Genomic DNA, 18018 nt, shown 5'->3' on the forward strand with positions numbered 1-18018 from the left:
CCTTGAAACCCGTTACATTTTTTTAAATTAAAATAATAGGCTAAATTGTGGTCAATGAGAAAATAAGCATTCTTTTTCTTCTTTCTCCTGATACCTGGTTTTGCAGTGATAATTGTTGGAATTTTACACCCTGACTTATCTGATGGGACTTTTCATTTTTACTAATGCTAGTAAACTGAGTGTTGTATCTTGGTCTCATTCAGCAGACAAGAGCTGGATGTTTGTGCACAGCGAGTGTTACTGTGTGTTGGCAGGAGAGAAGTGTCCTTAACACCTTGCCTCTGCTAGGAGTGGATCATCACTGATTGGCTGGCACTTGTGTAATAGTCTCAAGTAAGTGACCGCATGTCGTGCTATTCTCAGCTGTTTTTCCTCTAGCTTTTTCTCTTAAGCTTGCACAACACAGGCCTGGTAAATGCTCTGAACTGAACCTCCCACCATGATTTGTTGTTATGTGGAGCCACCCGTATAGAGAGAATTCTGGTTAAAAATTGAGAAAGATATGGTGGAAATGAATTAAAATGGAAATAAGTGAATGAATAATAGAGCCAGAATTCCCTCAATAGGGGGCCAGGACATAATGCAGGGAGGGATCATTCAAAAGTGTAAACCAATGGGATATGAGTTAGGAAGAAAAAGGCAGTTTTATTTGATGTGAAGGGTGGAGGGATGGGATTATTCAAAATCTGTTTTATTGATTGGAAGTTTTATGTATGCCTCCTCCTGGTACACAATGAAGTCACAACTAAAGATTTTGTGGTATGATAGTTAGAATGAGCTAAATGGGCAAAAAAGTAATTTGTCATTTCGGTATGACTTTAAACATTAACGAGCGGAGCCAAAGAACCATTGTTTTTCAGGATCAGTAAGCCCTGTGAAAAAGTCAAAGGTTAAGGGTGGAGCTAGTGCTATGAAGCCTAAAGCTCTTGCTACTAACTGAAAAATCACCTAGTGAGTGTTTTGTGTGCTTTGGCCCATCCACTCAGGAACCCAGTGTTCACATAGCAGGACAGTCAAGCAGTTTACAAGGGTAACAAGGACTTAACTCCAAAGATGACCATGTTAACTACTAAGCTTTCTAGGTAAGCTAGTTAGCCTAGCTGACCTTTCAAGTTCAAACTAGCCATACTAGCCTAAAGAAAGCTAGTTAGCTAGTTGCTGACTTTCCAAATCATGAATGCCATGGTCATGAATAAAAAAGTGTTCCTTCTTTGCCATTCAGGTTTTCCAGTTAGCTAACACTTCAAAATACTGTGGTTCTTTGGCTTTTTTTTTATTTTTATTTTTTACTTCATTACGTAAAACATGTCATCCTATGTTAAATAGATGAATTTGTGTAGTTTACTGTGTCACCTTTGAATAATTCTGATACAAAATGCAAACATGAGTTTATTTTAAAAGCATTTTTATTGTAATTGAACTCTGGTAGTTGTATACAATACCAATAAAGCTCATCTGTTGTCTTCTGTATATCGAAGAATATAACTTTTTTCATCAGAAAATATATTTTACCTTTACATAGGGGGAGCGAAAGTAACACTTTTTACTTTTTCCCAGTCTACTCTGGTACAGTGAGAGCCTAATGCCATATTAAGAAACAACATATATGTTTCTTAGTTAAATGAGCTGGACTTAAACAGATGGAGAACACAACTTGCGCTATGTTACTTTCGTACTTCCCGTGTGGGACAAAAGTAACACAACTGTGGTGTGGAAGTAACAGCTGTCAGAAAGCATGTAAGATGCATCTTATGATTATGGTTTTGTGATCTGATACTATTTACTTTTAACAACCAATCTTGCAGGCCCAGTTTTACATTTGTGCCAATTCGCCATGTCAACATATTGGGCTACATAGCCTAAATATTCTTTGCTTCAAGTTACCAATGTTGCGTAACACAATATTTTGATGCATGATATGAATGAATGGCAACAAGCATCCTATTTTCTAATTTTCTCCCAAAGTATTTAGTGGCTGAGGCTGACAATTCTATTTTAATTAACTAATCAGGCTGAGCTTAGCTATGAAAATATATCATTGTTACTTTAGTCCCTCCACTGTCTGCTCTCCATTCAGCCTGAATGCATGCTAAATGTGGTAGCCTGTCATTTGAAAACTGTTCTGACATTGAGACAGTAAATGTGTTAAGAAATCCACATAAAGTTGATGATGACAAATCAGTTATCTTTCAATAACTTTGGAAAGGCAGCACCGATTCCCATTATTTTTGCTATAAGGATAGCGGTCATAGAAACACACACACACTGACTTCATCACGTCACTTCTGCTTCTGTGTGGTTTGAGAAAAGGTCTGTGTTACTTTCATGGCGCGTTACTTTTGTACAGGAGCAGTCCCTCTCCCAGTACATATTGATCTTAAAATGATTTCCTTATAAAAAAAAATTAAGCGTACATGATAAAATACCAATGGATACAATTGTCAAATTACAGTGTCTTCCCTACAATAATAAATCACTACATTACATTGCACACCAAATTTTCAAATTTTAGAAGGATAGACTCCTATGTCTCTTTCTCACTTGTGTGCCTAAGGTCACAGACAGTGAAGAGGCATTCATCTTCTCATTGGACATAGGTATTATGACTACATCTGAAAAAATAGGGTTAGCATGGCCCAGTTTTCCTGAGCTCCCCGGTGTAGCTATCGTTTTTGATCGGGAAAGCCTTGCAATCGCTTTTGAGGCTGCGCTTATTCTGGGGATTTCTCTGTCTAACTCTGGCTCTGGATCAGGACTGGAGAAGCCGTGACACCTCCTCAGGATCCGCTCCAGTGTATCGGTGTTTGACCCCCAAAGTGCCTCATAGCACTTGGGTAAGAAATGGCAGAAGACAACGCCATAGCTGGACACTAGAATGGCTGAAGCCTGCACAGAGGAGCCCTCTCCTGTCTTGATGATATAGATTGGGATAAAACACACCCACACAAACAGGTACATTAGCATGCTAAAAATGATGTAGCCTGTTTCACTGAACTCCTGAGGAACCTTCCTGCCTTTGAAGGCCAAGAGGAAGCCGACCAAAGCCAGCAGAGCTATGTAGCTCAACATGATGCCGAAACCTATGAATGTAGTACCCTCGTTACACTGGATTATTCTCTCCATGCTTTGTGGGGATGGAGGGGTGCCATCGATATCGGGAGAATCAAAGATCAACCAGAGAATACAGGTGATCCCCTGGAGAACAGTTAAGACAATGACAATTACAGGTGGCTTGTAAAGTTTGTTTAGCTGCCTGTGTCTTAGCTGGCCAAAGGGAAGGAAAGCCAGGAATGTACGGTAGGCCTTGACTAGGATGCAGGAAACACACAGGGTGAAGCCCATGGCGTACATGACCTGCCGGGCCCGGCAGAGGTGTACATTGGGCTTGCCCATGAAGCATATCACACTTGCAAAGCTCACCGCTAGACCAGCCATCATCACACAGGACAATCTCACTTCGGCTTTTTTCATGGCCGGGGAATCTCTGTACACCAAAAAGATAATGAGGATAACTAGCAACAGCAAAATGCCAAAGGCTGCAGATGCCACCAGAGAGATGGGATGAGGATCACTCCACCGCAGGTACGACTCCTGTCTTGGCTTGCAGTGAGTCCAACCCTTGAGGGACCAAGTTCCATTGGGACACTTTTGACAGTCATTAAGATCTATAGAAATACAACAAGATATTTTCATATTAGGCACGGTTTGGCCATTCCGGTTTATTTTGTTCTGGACCAGGCCACCAAATTAGCAGATGAAGAAATGTCAATGGATTTAATTTTTAATTTTGCTTGCTTTGTCATCAAATATGTAACAGTAAATGCAAAGAATTATGTAATCACCCATTGCCAAGTAGAAGCCAGTATAGGCCAGGGGAAATGTTAAAATTTAAAAACAGAATAAAAATACATATTTGTTTCATCTGAGAGGTCTGTGGGCCTGTTGCAAAAATGTATTTCTTAATTTTCAATTGTCAACCTCTTAGAAGAGAAGACATTGAAACACATGGGATTGAAGCTAAGTGTATATGAATATATATATATATATATATATATATATATATATATATATATATATATGTATATATATGAAAACAGTATTTCTGTGAGGCATACCCCAGGCATCTGCAAAGGTCCCCTCCACACATGGGGTGCAGGTGTAACAGCAGGACGCGTTGGCGATCTTCTTCACAGAGCCAGGAGCGCAGGACTCTGAGCATCTAGACTGAGGAATCTGAGAGAGCAGAACATGAAAACAGAACCAGAAGTTGATCATTCAGTTATAGAGCATCCAGTCTTTCAAAGTTACATTTTTGTCAATCAAGAATGTAAGTTTTCTACTATTTTAAAAAGCATCCTAATTTGTTTTAATTGTGTGCAATCAATTACTTTTCCAAATGTGGATATCCCAATTTGGCACAAAACTTTTCATTTTTTTTGATCTGACATGTTTGGCTATGTTGAGGTCATCAAGATCATTACTCTGCCTATCAACATGGTGTAATGCCTCGTTCACAATAGACTATTTTGTTATATTACAGTATGCCAGTGATGTGACTGTATATGCTGTGAACATTTCATACTGTGGGATGGTTACAAAAAAGCAATGACGTCACACAAGGATATCTTTATGCACTCTTTGTTGCCTTACCGAGTTATTGGCTGTTGAAAGCCAGTTCAATTCGCTCACATCTACATGAAGCTCGATTCGTCCATCCAGGACATGGTACCTCCCCTCTTTTTTAAAGGTTCTGTGCTGTCCGTCCTTTTCCCACATTATCAGATCATAACCATCGACAAAATCACCAGATTTGTCAAAAAAAAATGTCTGGTTGTCCAGCTCAAAATAAACCTTCTTCAGTTCTTCAAGAAGCTGCAAGACAAAGGACAAAATTTGACTTAAAAACGGCCTAATTTACTGAATTTACTGAACTATTATTCATGAATAATCTGATGAAAGAAACACCCATTACATCTATTGTCTGGGTCCTCCTTTATATTGGTTGCTTGTAATGTTGGAAATCTATGAATTTAAGGTTATTCTACTTTTGCATTCATCATAATCCGTTCTGGATAACAGCGTCTAATGCCTACAATGCAAATGAACATGGAAACTATGCTTTCAAAAAGTTGAACCTATTTATTTCTGCTATGCTTAGATTATGTAAATTCCTACCCTCCATGGCGGGAAGTTAATCTCTCCAGAACAAGAGGACCTATTACACTGAAGTAGTTTTTTGAGAGCATTAGCTATGGCCCACACAGCCACTCTCTCACTGTAGGCTTCACTTGTGTCCAGAGCCGTCACAAGGTAGTCATCATTGGCCTTTTGGGGATCCGTGTAATTGCATGCATTGACGGATTTCATTTTCAGCAGATAAGATGGTGGACAATAGGATGGAGGGTCCTTCAAAAAACACTCTGGGGTGCAGTTGAATCTCAGGTTTTTGTACTCTTCAATGAAGCGGTTGTGTCCTCCAGGGGTTGGTCTCAGATTCTTCAAGTAAGCATCAAATGATTCACTCTTGCGTCCAACGAAAGTGAAGCCGAAGATGTCCCCCACCTTGTTGATGCCAGGCAGATGGGCCAAAGGCTGGTTCATGGCCCAGAGGTCACTGGAAATCCAGGTTCTAGATGTGTTGGTCAGCATCATCTCCTTGAAAAGGTCCTCCACCAGCTCCGGCTTGAGGATGAGCAGCACCACCTGGGCGTTGGAGGAGCGGATCTGCTGGGCGACCTGCTTGATGCGTTGCATGCTGTGCTCATGATCCAAGTAGTGGGGCACCACCTCCTGGTAGGCCAAGCACACACTCATTTCCTCTGCAGCCAGGAGGAAGCTCTGGAAAGCCGCTTTTCCATAGTCATCATCCCCATACACAACCCCCACCCAGTTCCAGTCAAAGTGCACCATAAGTTTGGCCAGTGCTTTGGTCTGATGCACATCACTGGGGATAGTGCGCAGGAAAATTGGGTACCGCAACTTATCACTCAGTGTGGGTGAAGATGATGTGCAGCTCACCTGATAATAAAATAAAATAACACAAGGAATGACATAAGAAATGAAATGTACAAATTAATTGTAAATATATAAGATAGGAAGCATAGTTTGAACTTTTTCAGATAGAGATTTTTAATCTCAGTGGGACTAGCTGGTTAAATACATTTTAACAAATGCAGTTTAACCATTACAAAAACTATTTTATCAGCTCATGTCCACACTGAACTCCAGTAACCAGAACCACAAAACAACCTCAGAAAACTATAAAGCACCATGGATACCTGACCAAACACATTTGACTCTCTTTCAAAGCATAATTCAGAACATAATTTCACTGAACAGTTTACAGTAAAATGTATTTCTTGATCAGAAAGTATCAATCAATTTGTGACTTACTTGAGGGACCATATACACACTGAGCAGCTTGGCCACAGCGATGGACACCTCAGAGTAGCGTGCTCCCAACACAACCTTGACTGGTGGCCTGAAGTCAGTGTAGTTGCACTGCACATTTAGAGAGCCATTGACTGCAAGCATGTGAACCACATTCTGCAATGCTTTGGTCGCATCAGAGCATGTATCACACATCTGATATGCAAGACGCACTCCTGGGAGGACACCAGCTGCATTTATTTCCTCGATTGTGTGAATGGCAGCCAAAGATTTCATAAATGGCACCAAATCAAAACTGGAAACAGACAATCATCATCTTAGTAACTTGTTGAAATGTAACTGTCTTCCAGGGAGGACCAATCAATATAACACTGCTGCTGTGGAAAAAAGAAATAGCTACAACTTTGGTATATTGTCATTTATGTTTTGTGTTTCCTGACCCTTGGGTATTTGACACCTGCTAAAACCCAATTGTATAATTTCAATAAACCAATAAAAAAGCATTCTCTGCTTCAATCCTAAAAAGTATACTTTTGCATACATGTTTTTTGCATGACAGCAGCGATAATCAATATAATTAAATTCTCTATGCATAATTACACAAGCAGTAATAAAATGCAATACAATAACAACCTGACACAATCTCTCATGCAGTAAATTCATCACTCCTTTACGCTTACTCTGTACATTTGAAGCTTTCAGGTGTTGTCCTTTGATGAAGATCCTCCACTTTGCGATGGCTTGGCAACATCAAACCTATTACAACGTCCCCGGGCGTCTGGGCACCACAGATGGACTGAGCGAAGTCGCAGCTTCTCACAAGACCCAAGATGCTGCTCATCATCAAGGCCAGGTGGAAAGGAGAGATCTGCATTTTGAGCGCAGCAGGCAAAAGTGCAGTTTTGCTTTTAAAGTCTAAAAGGGAGTGTGTTTGGGAGGTGTCAAACATGATGAGAAACCTGTTGTATAGCAGAACTGAAACATCAGAGCACGTCATCCTCTAGGCATCCGCCTGCAGCTACCTGTCTCCAACTTCACTTCCACTTCCCCATTCTTTTCCTACTATTCTAACAGGTATTGGCAGAAGTGATAATAATAAGATAATAAGATAAAAAGATAACAAAATAACAAGATAACTAAATAACAAGGAATGGAACTAAGTGTTACAGATTGCTGTCGGAGAGGGTTGTTATTGCAGCTTAGTTTGATTATTTTGTCAAGGATGTGTCATTGTTGGCTTTGAATGATGAGAATGGTGTTTTTTTTAAGGACTAAAGGACCCTGAGGGGCCCTTGAGGGTGTCCCCAGTAACAAACGGATTAGTTCAAATTCACTGTTGGATCATTCCTAGATTGGGATGCCAGTTTCATTCATGACAAATCCTTTAAGGGTTGGAATTATTAAAAACAAATACAAATTCCAAATAGACATTGATACACTAGTGCATATTTACCATGAAAACAAAACAAAACAAAAATTCTGTGGGCCGGAATTTTATGCAGTTTGAGCACGTTGCTTGCAGTGTTGGTAGGGTGATTGCATCATGTCCCCAGTGCATTCAAGTTCAATTAGAAATATAAGAAATAAATGTGTCATTATTGGCTTTGAATGATGATGAAAGAAATGTTTTGCTTCCCAGGTAACACTTTATCTATGTATAAGATTAGAGGGGTTATATGATGATTGCATCTAGCCATGGTCTTTGGTTTCAATGGGGAACTGGAAGGACAAACGCCGAAACTTCCCTCCAATTTAATCAGTACCTTTGACAAATGGTAGAATATGTTATAGGTATTGAGAGGAGATTTACTCTTCAATCATTGCATTAAAGATTGACCAAATGTAAATGTACTTAATAATATTACATAATATCAAGCTAAGGCACAAAATTTCACGGATCAAGAAAGGCCTATAATGCATGATGTAAACTCAGGAATTTCAGCAGGAAGATCACTAGTGTGAGAACAAATGGCTTGACTGTAACTAAGTTATTTTACTGTAACTGTTATTTTAAGCAGTTATTTTAAGACACATGCAAGGGATAACAGGTTTGCTAACAAAGTACTTGAACTAACAAAACATATTTCATTTAACTCTTTCATCATCTCAAGCACTATGTTATGCCTCAATCTGATCAATCACAGCAGTGGCATATTTGTTTCTGCTGGGTATCTCGAAAAGAATCAATCTAATGGATCAAATAAAAACAAATTAATCACCTTCATGTCAATTGCATGGAACCATAGATAGGACCTAGAATCTGAATATTTTTAACGCCTAAAAATCCATACAGTAGTCACCCTTCATTATATATAAGCAAAAAAAAAAAAAAAAGATTTAAAGATTTTATGTTTATAATTGTCTTTAAATTGATGTTAAATGGTTCTATTAATATTTTGGGGGTTACCTTTAGAAATACTTAATGTCAGCATTAGAAACCCTAACCCTGAATGACTGCTTTTTAGGAAATGTCTTGGACTGGACTCATCTGAATACAGTTATAAACAAAAAAAAAACAAAAAAATACCAAAAAAAATAGTAAAACTGCTTCTGGTTGTAGTGTTGACTATGAATATTTAGGTTTCTTTAACTTGCACATTTGTGCTATAGCTCAACTCTGGCATGGCAACCATGTATATTTATTATTTATTCTGTGTATTATTGTGTAAAATATCTGTTATTTGCTATGAGGTGGCAGAGAAATGGGCTTGTTACTGAAAGTCACCAGTTGATATCCGAAACAGGCAGGTAAAATCTGGGTAAAAGATCATGTGATGTCAGTCAACCTACTCGGAAACAACTAAAGGCTTTTTTTTTGTTTTTACTGTGTACACTCTGACTATAAATGTTTACTTTGCTATTGTGCACAAACTCATGAAAGCAAATTTCAAGTAGGCTATCTCACAATTAAACTGATTCCACTGCAGAATTCCTTCCTTGCAATCTAGATTTACTCTTGAAATACTTAAAGCCCCCTATGTGTAGAAGGTTTGTCAGTAGAAAAATGAGAAAATTGGTTTAGTCTATGTGTTGCTTTCAGTCTGTTCATTCTCTGTGTCCAGGGGTACGAATTGGCGCGAAGTGGCGTACTGACTTACGGCAGAAAGTCAAACCAAACCAGGAAGAAAACAGAGGCAGTTTGCAGACTAGTTGCTTAGATTGAACAGCGTGAAGCTAATCAATATGGCAGATAGTGGTAACATGGAAGACAGGACTGTAACTGCTGGACCCTCTGCAACAAAACAAAACAAGAAGCCTATAACAGAAGAGGCTAAAACGGCTAAGAGGGAGAGGGAGGGCAATGCGAGACCCGGAGCTCCCGGTAGCCCCGCCGATCGATCGGCTTGAAGTTCCCGTTCCCCGGCCCCCTGCAACACAGGAGCCCGACGGAGTCCGATGGACCCATCGGCGCCCAGCACTAGCTCTATAAGAGGCTAAAAGAGCTACGAAGGAGCGTGACAAAGCACAGTGTCAGACCGACCAGAGTTAACCGCAGTCGGGTTTAAGACTGACACACAGCTGGCTTTCTTTCTCATACACATAATTGAAAATACCAATAAGGGTCTCAAATTGTGTTACCGAAGCTTTTAACTATTTTTTAGGACCCGTGTAGTTTATATCTGCGGTTATGTGTAATGGCATAACATTAGTTTATTTGTGTAGTCAGCTACTTGTACAGCTACTAAGCTATGTAACCTAAAGCCAGCTACTGACAGAGAGTGGAGCAACAGAAGAGAAAGAAACTATCATAGCCACTTACATTTGTCAGCAGACCATGGCGTTCCAGTGTGTGTGTGTGTGTGTGTGCAGGTTGTAATCGCGTCGTTAGTCCGCATTTCCTGTCTGGTTCCGACATCCTGTGTCGGTTCATGTGTCCTGCCTTCTGCCAGCTTGATCGGACGTAATCGCCACATTTAATACAGCTCCATACTTACGTTTACGTTACTTGATTTGTGTTTAGTCTAGTTTGTTAGCGGTAGCATTTTCCATTAGCTGCAGCTTGTAGCATCAGAATAGTAAATGTTGGATAGGCTATGTTCACAACGATAGCGATCCCCCAAACATCTGTTAACCCGAATTCTCACAATTGCAAACTACTTCATAGTACAATGCTGCGATTAGGAATACTATAGGAACTAATGCTTGAGCTACAGTTATCTGCAGTAGTATTTTGTTTACATATTGTGGCTGTATGAAGCGGGGTATCACATACGCCGCTAAGAGGTTGCAAAGATGTTTGCGACAGTGTCTTTTTTTGGCACTACCTCGGAGTCTGCAAAATCAACAATTTTCAAATCCTACACATCGGGGCTTTAATTTATTCAGTGTCAAAGCCATGTCATAAACTTTTTTGACTTTCCAGATTTCCTAAAAGTAAAGCTACACAGCGCAGCTTTAAACTTCAGGAGGATCATGAGCCTACAAAACATTTACCAAGCTGTGAAGATAAATGTTTGTCAGTGCTGCCCTCTGATTTCAACAAACAAGAACTGTCTGTGAACCAAATAGGGATGGGACCATAACCCATAGAGATTAAACAGTTTCATCTCTATGCAATAACCGGTATATATCACGGTAAAAAACGATAACAGTTATGACCCCGCCCCTAATTTATATTACCGTCACCACTGCAATAACCGTGTCTCTCCTCTGTCATCCTTGTTTTACTTTAGAGCCCTTTAATAAATTGCTATTCATGTTGCTGACTGAATTAAAGTGGATGCACACCAGTAGCACTTTATTTGAGACTCATGACTTTATTTATTTGGATTGTTATTTGTATTATTTATGACTATCCTTATGGTTTTTATAAGCTAAACCATCATTTTATAATTTTGTAAGTCAAATATTTTACAAATTAAAATGTGTTTAAAAATAGAGAAATGTCATTTGATTGATATGATAAATTCGTTTTTTATGTAATTGGAGCATATTACAGTACTGTTTTTAAGGTTAATTTTTAACCTTAAATAATAATAATTATTAAGATAATATCATATATGGGGATAATTTTGGCCAAGATAATCGTACTATGTAATTTTCATATCGGCACAGGCCTTATGCAGACAGAAATTTTGACCAGTTTTCAATATGATGAAGCCACAGACTGATCCATATTTGTATGCATTGAATATCTCTGTGATGCTCAACTGGAAGCAGTGAATTATGGTAAGAGACTGCCCTCTGGTGGTTCATATCTGAACAGCTCGATGCTTGAAGTTCATCAGGCAGTCCAACAGGATCGGACACAACCTGTTGTCTGGATCCTGTCAGACCAGTTCACTTCAGAAGCCTGGAGCAATTCAAGGGAGCTGGATCCAGACAACTGAACCTAGTTAGGGAAGTTAGGGAAATGGATTTGTAACCAGAAAGTTCCCCAGACTGGCTGGAAAAATTGAAATGCAGTAGAGGAGTTAGAAATGCTTTCCCCTACACTGAAAAAGGAATATGTTCTTCGTCAGCTTTACAGGGGCAATAAGTAAGATTTTTACTGCCTTATACCTTCATATGTGCAGGGGATTGATACGGTTGTAGAACAATACTAATGACTCATTGATTACTTCACCAGGTGCTGAGATTTCTGGCTTTCAAAACTTCCTTTCTGGCCTCATGGTTTGGAACAACTCCCAGCCAATTGTCATTTCAAAACACTCATTTCAGTGACTGAGGTTAAAAGCCTCGTTCTCAAGCCAAAAAATCAAGCGACAAAGCAGCATTATTATTCCAGTATTTTGCAATGTGATTTATTACCTCTTCACTAGATGTATCTGCTGGATCTCTGCTCTAGTTTACTCATCTTTAAATGTGTGACTTTATTGTTTGTGTCAGTTATATGACACAGGGGGACAGAAGGGCTGAAGGGTTCAATTGATGCTGCAGTTCCTACTGGTCACAGATAGAGGTCGATAAAACTCATGGATTACTTAAAGCCCCCTTACAGTAAGTGAGGGTTAAAATGATGTCATTGCATGTGATGATGTCATTGCAAAAGGCGCATAAACAGCATAAATTTGGGAAAATGGAAAAAGCAGCTCCGTCAGTCCCTGCCTATGCCAATGCTCAATGCCCATGTGCAGTTTGAGATTGATTGGCCAACCCGTTGAGGAGCAAAATGGATGCGGACAGACGGACGGACGGACGGACGGACAGAGTGTTCCTCATTCTATCCTACTATCCTACTATAGAATGAGGAACACTCTGTCCGTCCGTCTGTCTGTCTGCATCCATTATGTTCACTTGGAAATACGTCACGATACGGAAGTTAGATACTCTCGAAATGCCGTTTCATCTCGACTTTAACATTTCCTCCACATTCTTGTGTAGTTGGTCTGATGCAATGTTTATGCCTATATTTTGTGTAATAGATGCTATTTAAAATGTAGCCAAATAAAACATACTGAAGGGAAATTAGTGAAGTGCACATAAAGCTACTCAATTAGGCCGTACTGAATAGGCTAAATGTAAGTTTTCTTCCACCCATGTCCACAATGTAAGCTAAACTCAATATGTTATAGCCTATAGGCTATTTAGTTAGGATAGGAAAATAATTAAGAAAATCTTCTAAGGAAAAAGTAAGCATAGGCCAATGCTCTTCTTAAAATAAAATGAATTAATTGTATCTATATCTGTAGATATTTGCCTTATGATGATAACTGGAGGTCTTTTTATTTACCACCACATCCTTGGCTGTATACTGAATGAATCATGCTGTGTTGTGGAAGGTTCTTTTTCTGAAAAATGACTAATAATTATGGTAAAAGATTTGAATCTACAGCATGTGAATCCATACACTGCACACTCCCAGTGTTCTCAGCTAAAGTATGGTGGAAGTTCGCCATCTAGTGGATAAAAATGGCAGGGCACGAAAAGTGACAAATTTCCTGAATTTCCTGTACTTTACTGTATGATGAACAACAGGTTGTTGTTTTTTTACTTGTATATTGTGCAGGAGAGGTCAGAAGCCATATAGGCTTATAAGAAGGACCTCCCCTGGAATAAAAACCAAATATATTAAACTATTGATAATAACTGATGCAATTAGCACCCATCAGAATATCATGACAGTGTATCAAAAAGTAGCCTGTGCATGAGAGCAAACACATCATAAAATGAAGTAAATAAATAATTAAAAACAAAATAAGGAACCACCAAAGTAAGTAGAAAAAACATTAAATTAGTCAAACAACACAAACACACACAAATAATTTACTTATCATGGTCACTGAACCAGAAAATTATATGACAGCAAGTATCCTGTGCACTGCTGGCCAAGCTGAAAATTAGCTATACGCTCAAATTTAGGAAGAAAACTTTCTGGAAACCCCCATTTTTGAGATGGGTGAAAAATCTTTTTATTTTGTATTAATTTTATTATTATTAATTTTTGAGACAGCAGAACACACAGAGGATGGAATTCAGGAAACATCCAATATGGCAAATACCAGAATTCACACATCAGTAGAGTGAGCCATCAGGATGCTCTAAATCAGCATCTTCCAAAAGCACCATTGGGATTAAACTACAGACTACAAACATCATAATCCCTCTCAGTGTTTCTTCCTGTGTACCCTGTTTGCTAATTGTCAGCTCCTTCAATGGAAATGCACTGCAGCAGCAGCAGTCAGCCGCTAGATGGCAGCATTGCTACACAAAGACCTAGTGGAAGAATCAGACAAAATAGTATTGATTTAAAATTTAAAGAGGGCACTAGTTTAAACCATGCAAGCTTTTAAATAGGATCAAGCTGACAATATGAACTATTATATATTCATAGGGTTGTTATTCTTAAGATGTGTTGGAGGTAACTCTGTACCTGCAGTTAAAAGCTCAGGATGCTCCTTTATTTTATTCACACAAGGCTTTTCCTGACTGTCAAATAAAAACTGAGAACTTGGATTTTGCACTCATGAGTGACTTTTTATTGCACTAAATCAAGCCATTGCTTCCCAGTTGGTTTTATCAACTGATGTTTGTCCATATGGTATATGCTGTGGTGATTGGTTATGTGTTTTAATGCTAATTTTTATCATCTGTTTTTATTGTGTGTTTTTATTGTCAACTGTGCCCCCAAACCAAATTTCCCTTATGGGAAAATAAAGTTTTCTACTGAACCCACTGAGCACTAGACGTCATTTCAACATCACGTTTATGCTTTAGCTCAGTTTTAGACCACGCAGTAAATACATTAGTACATATTTAAACAACGTATAAACATCTGTAAATGTGGGAAATATGTACCAGAGTATGCACCAACTTTAAACCCTTTGTAGCCTCATTTTAGCCTCGACATCTATAATCATTTAGACTAATTAGAATGATCAATGTAAAATTGATCAGTGGGAACCTAACTGAAACATCTTTTTAATTCCTTGGTTCCTTAGGAATCACTTCTACCCTACCTGTCCTGCATGTGGGATGATTATTACAAACACATGATTCATGGCCAAGCTTTGTTCAAACCCACAGAACTTTATTTTAAATTCTAGTCAAGATCCCATGGTTTCTAAAGATACTAAACATGTCAGGCTGAATTACAGGGAATATTGTATAAAATGATGCACAAGACATCTAGATTTTTGCTGTTTGATATAATGGAGCAGCCATAAAAAAAGGCATCTTGGGTTTGAATATTTAACTCAATATAAGCAGCTGTAGTTTCAATGAAGCGTTGGAATGCGCAGATACAGAATATGGACTCAGTATGGAAACAATGTTCTCTCTAACTTTGAACATTAAAGGTAAACTCAGGGTGCAAGGGGTTAATTCCTAAAAAAACCTGAGGCCTGGCCTGACCTCGTCCTCCCTGTTTTGCAAAGTGACAGCCTACAGCATTATGAGCGTATACACTTTCAGAACGGGTGGCCCCAGGGGGAATTGAACCCTAAACCCTGGCAGTGTCAGTGCCTTGCTGTACTGGGCCACATTCCTGGGATGTGTAGCAGTGACACATTCCTCTTCAAAACTCAGCAAAAATTGTGTATCCTATTGTGAAGATTAATGTTATTTTATGCTATTTGGGAAACCTATCTGTCTAACTGGGTAATTGTGCTTCTTGAAATTTCTTATGTGGCGCTAGACAGTGTTTGCACAATATTGTTTAAACTTAAAAATGTTGACAAAACACACAATAAGAGAAGGCTTTGAACACGTTTTTTTTTTTTTTTTTAATGAGACCCCGTTGAGGTAGAAAAGACATTTAACAAACACAGATGCAAAGCTAATACAAACCGTCCAAACACAAAGTAGAATACATACAAAAACAAGAGAGGAGAGTACATCCAATGATTATGCAAATTAACTTTCAACAAATACAGAATTTAAGATAGAATATAGATTAGTCATTGAGTATAGATTCGGTATTTCCTTCTAATAATTAATGCAGCCAAATTCTGACAATATTTTGAATGATACAAAAAAGTTGAGAATAATGTTCAGGCCCTCAACAGCTTGAGTTAATATTATAAATGTATCTAACACACAGTCTTGGAATAAACCCCTCTCCTATCGTAGGAAGGGAAAGAAAAGAGAAAGGGGCTTAGCCTCAGAGTCCTGCTAATCCATAATCCCTTTCTATGCTTCCTTCCCAACCTATAATTCACTTTAGAAACCCTGGCCTGACGTGGCCGGGGCTCTAGGCTGTCGTTGCTACGGCACTTGGATCTGATTGGATGTCGTCTTCCGTCATCAGAGGGCTGTCCGGCCTATAGGAGAGCAGGAGAGGAGGTTTTAGTGGATTCATCTCCATCAACCATCTAACCCATCAATTGATGGAGCCTGTAATGAAAATGTATTTTCTTTGCAGATTGTATTTATTTGTTTAATTGTTCAGTTATGTGTTTTGTAAATTGCTTCTTCATTTAAAGGCCTAACATATGCCAGAGTTTCCCTGCCATTGAAATAGGTGCAGTTGGTCATCCTGCCTTAAAGAGTCTGGGTTTCAGTGGAGAGTTTCAGTGTCCAATGATGGTCTAAAGGCTGTTTCAGAGGCTTTTCCACCCTGACAAGATTACAATTCTGGGGGAAACACAGAGTAGTGTTAATTTTTTTGGCACGAAAATGGAAAAATTTAAAGATGTTGACTCACTGTAAAATATCAGGACTGGTATCAGCCTTCAAAAACCTATATTGGTCCAACCCTAACTCTAACCCTAAACATAACCCTAACCCTAACCCTATTTACATGTATTGAAACGTTTTCATTTTATACCACAAACTTTTTGAGTTCATATTCCTTTAACACTTGAAAATCTTTGTTGCAACATCACTCCTAATAAAAAAAGACATTTTGCAGTCAAGACAGTAAATTAAACTATAAGCAATTAAATTGAATGATATTTTAAGATTTCTACTTGCAAATTCATAACATTTACTAAGACTGAATCACTTTCTTTCACGTGTTTTTTAAATATGGATTTATGGATATCTGGTAATATATATTTAAATGTATATGTAGTCATCTGGAATTAATTTGCTCCTTCTACGCTAACTTTAATACTAATTTAAGACTTTCTTCTGACCTGCTTTTCTCAGTGGTTCGGCAAGGAATGTCAACCAACTTGCTTAGCTCACGTTTTCTCTTTAGCATTGCGTGACATGTTTATTTCAACCCCATTGAGCCCACATAAACAAAAGTTGATCAACAAAAACCACCTTGCACAGCTTCCAGAAAGTAACCATAAAACCCATCAATCATTCTGCCAAACAATCTGGTTCATCTCACTTAAACCAACCCTAAGGTATGCTTTTCAGATATATTTGTTATTGTAAGCCACTGGGTTGAGTCATATGCATGTTGTCTCTTCCTCTTATTAAAGTACTTAGCACATTGATTACTATTGGTTATTCAGAATTTCATAAAATGTGATTACAAATGTAATTGTGAAAAGAAGAGTATAAGAGTATAAAAAGCATAATAATGAAAGTCATCTCAAAGATTTGTGTGATTTATCTCAGTACAGTTTGGGGATATGACGTATGGTATTTTACAAATAAAGGAGGGCATCTCCTCCAGGTAGATAAACTAGGTATGTGAAATTAAATCTGTTGTGTTTCTGCTGGACATGCAGATGGCCAGACGTGCTGATGTCATTCATTCACATTGGCTGATTGAATCAGAAGCTGATTGAATCAGAAGCCATCTGTTTGGATTCAAAGCAAATGACCTTGCAAAGATCAAACAAGCATTATTTGAGTGCTACTGCTCTAATAATCTAATTATGAAGCTCTAACCATCCTTTTATTTCAAGTTCTGAAATTTGACTGTAACTTTTAGATTCTCTCTGCTATTAAGGTAATACCTTTGGCACACAGTCAGAAAGCACAACAATAAAACAATATATATATATATATATATATGTATGCATATATAAAATGTATTTAAATATGTGGAAGTTTTGTCTTTATTGTACCTACAGCACACAGCAAAATTGTCAGTGTTAACTAAAAAAATATGCAAAAATCAACACCGTGCCAGTGTATAAGTCCACACCCATCATGTATCAGCTCTATGAGTGGACAAACTCTCCAGTTAACACTTGTCAATTCCAAATAATTGTCACTGAAAAACTAACACTTATTAACACTGGGAAATTTGCTGTCCACTTTGGCAAAATTTGACTGGGTGAGTGG

At 38.4% G+C, this 18018-nt stretch overlaps 2 protein-coding genes across 2 annotated transcripts in view; both read right to left on the minus strand.

Annotated features, from left to right (window-relative positions):
• Positions 1–1406: 1406 nt before the first annotated feature.
• LOC139923869 (G-protein coupled receptor family C group 6 member A-like) overlaps positions 1407–18018 on the minus strand; it is a 28485-nt gene continuing 11873 nt past the window's right edge. Inside the window, exon 8 of the mRNA XM_078289874.1 lies at positions 1407–2645. Within this exon, the coding sequence (XP_078146000.1) occupies positions 2627–2645 (19 nt within the window). The 3' untranslated portion in view covers positions 1407–2626. The remainder of the gene's footprint in view (positions 2646–18018) is intronic.
• On the minus strand, positions 2650–7256 carry LOC139923868 (G-protein coupled receptor family C group 6 member A-like; the record flags this gene model as incomplete). Its single annotated transcript, XM_071914750.2, has 6 exons — positions 7071–7256; positions 6394–6685; positions 5176–6018; positions 4651–4872; positions 4116–4233; positions 2650–3665 (listed from the first exon to the last, which is right to left on the minus strand). Coding segments are annotated over exons 1-6 (2655 nt in total), but the record flags the coding sequence as incomplete, so codon positions are not given.

The sequence above is a fragment of the Centroberyx gerrardi genome, chromosome 18, assembly GCF_048128805.1.
Source record: "Centroberyx gerrardi isolate f3 chromosome 18, fCenGer3.hap1.cur.20231027, whole genome shotgun sequence".
Classification (NCBI taxonomy): Eukaryota; Metazoa; Chordata; class Actinopteri; order Beryciformes; family Berycidae; genus Centroberyx; species Centroberyx gerrardi.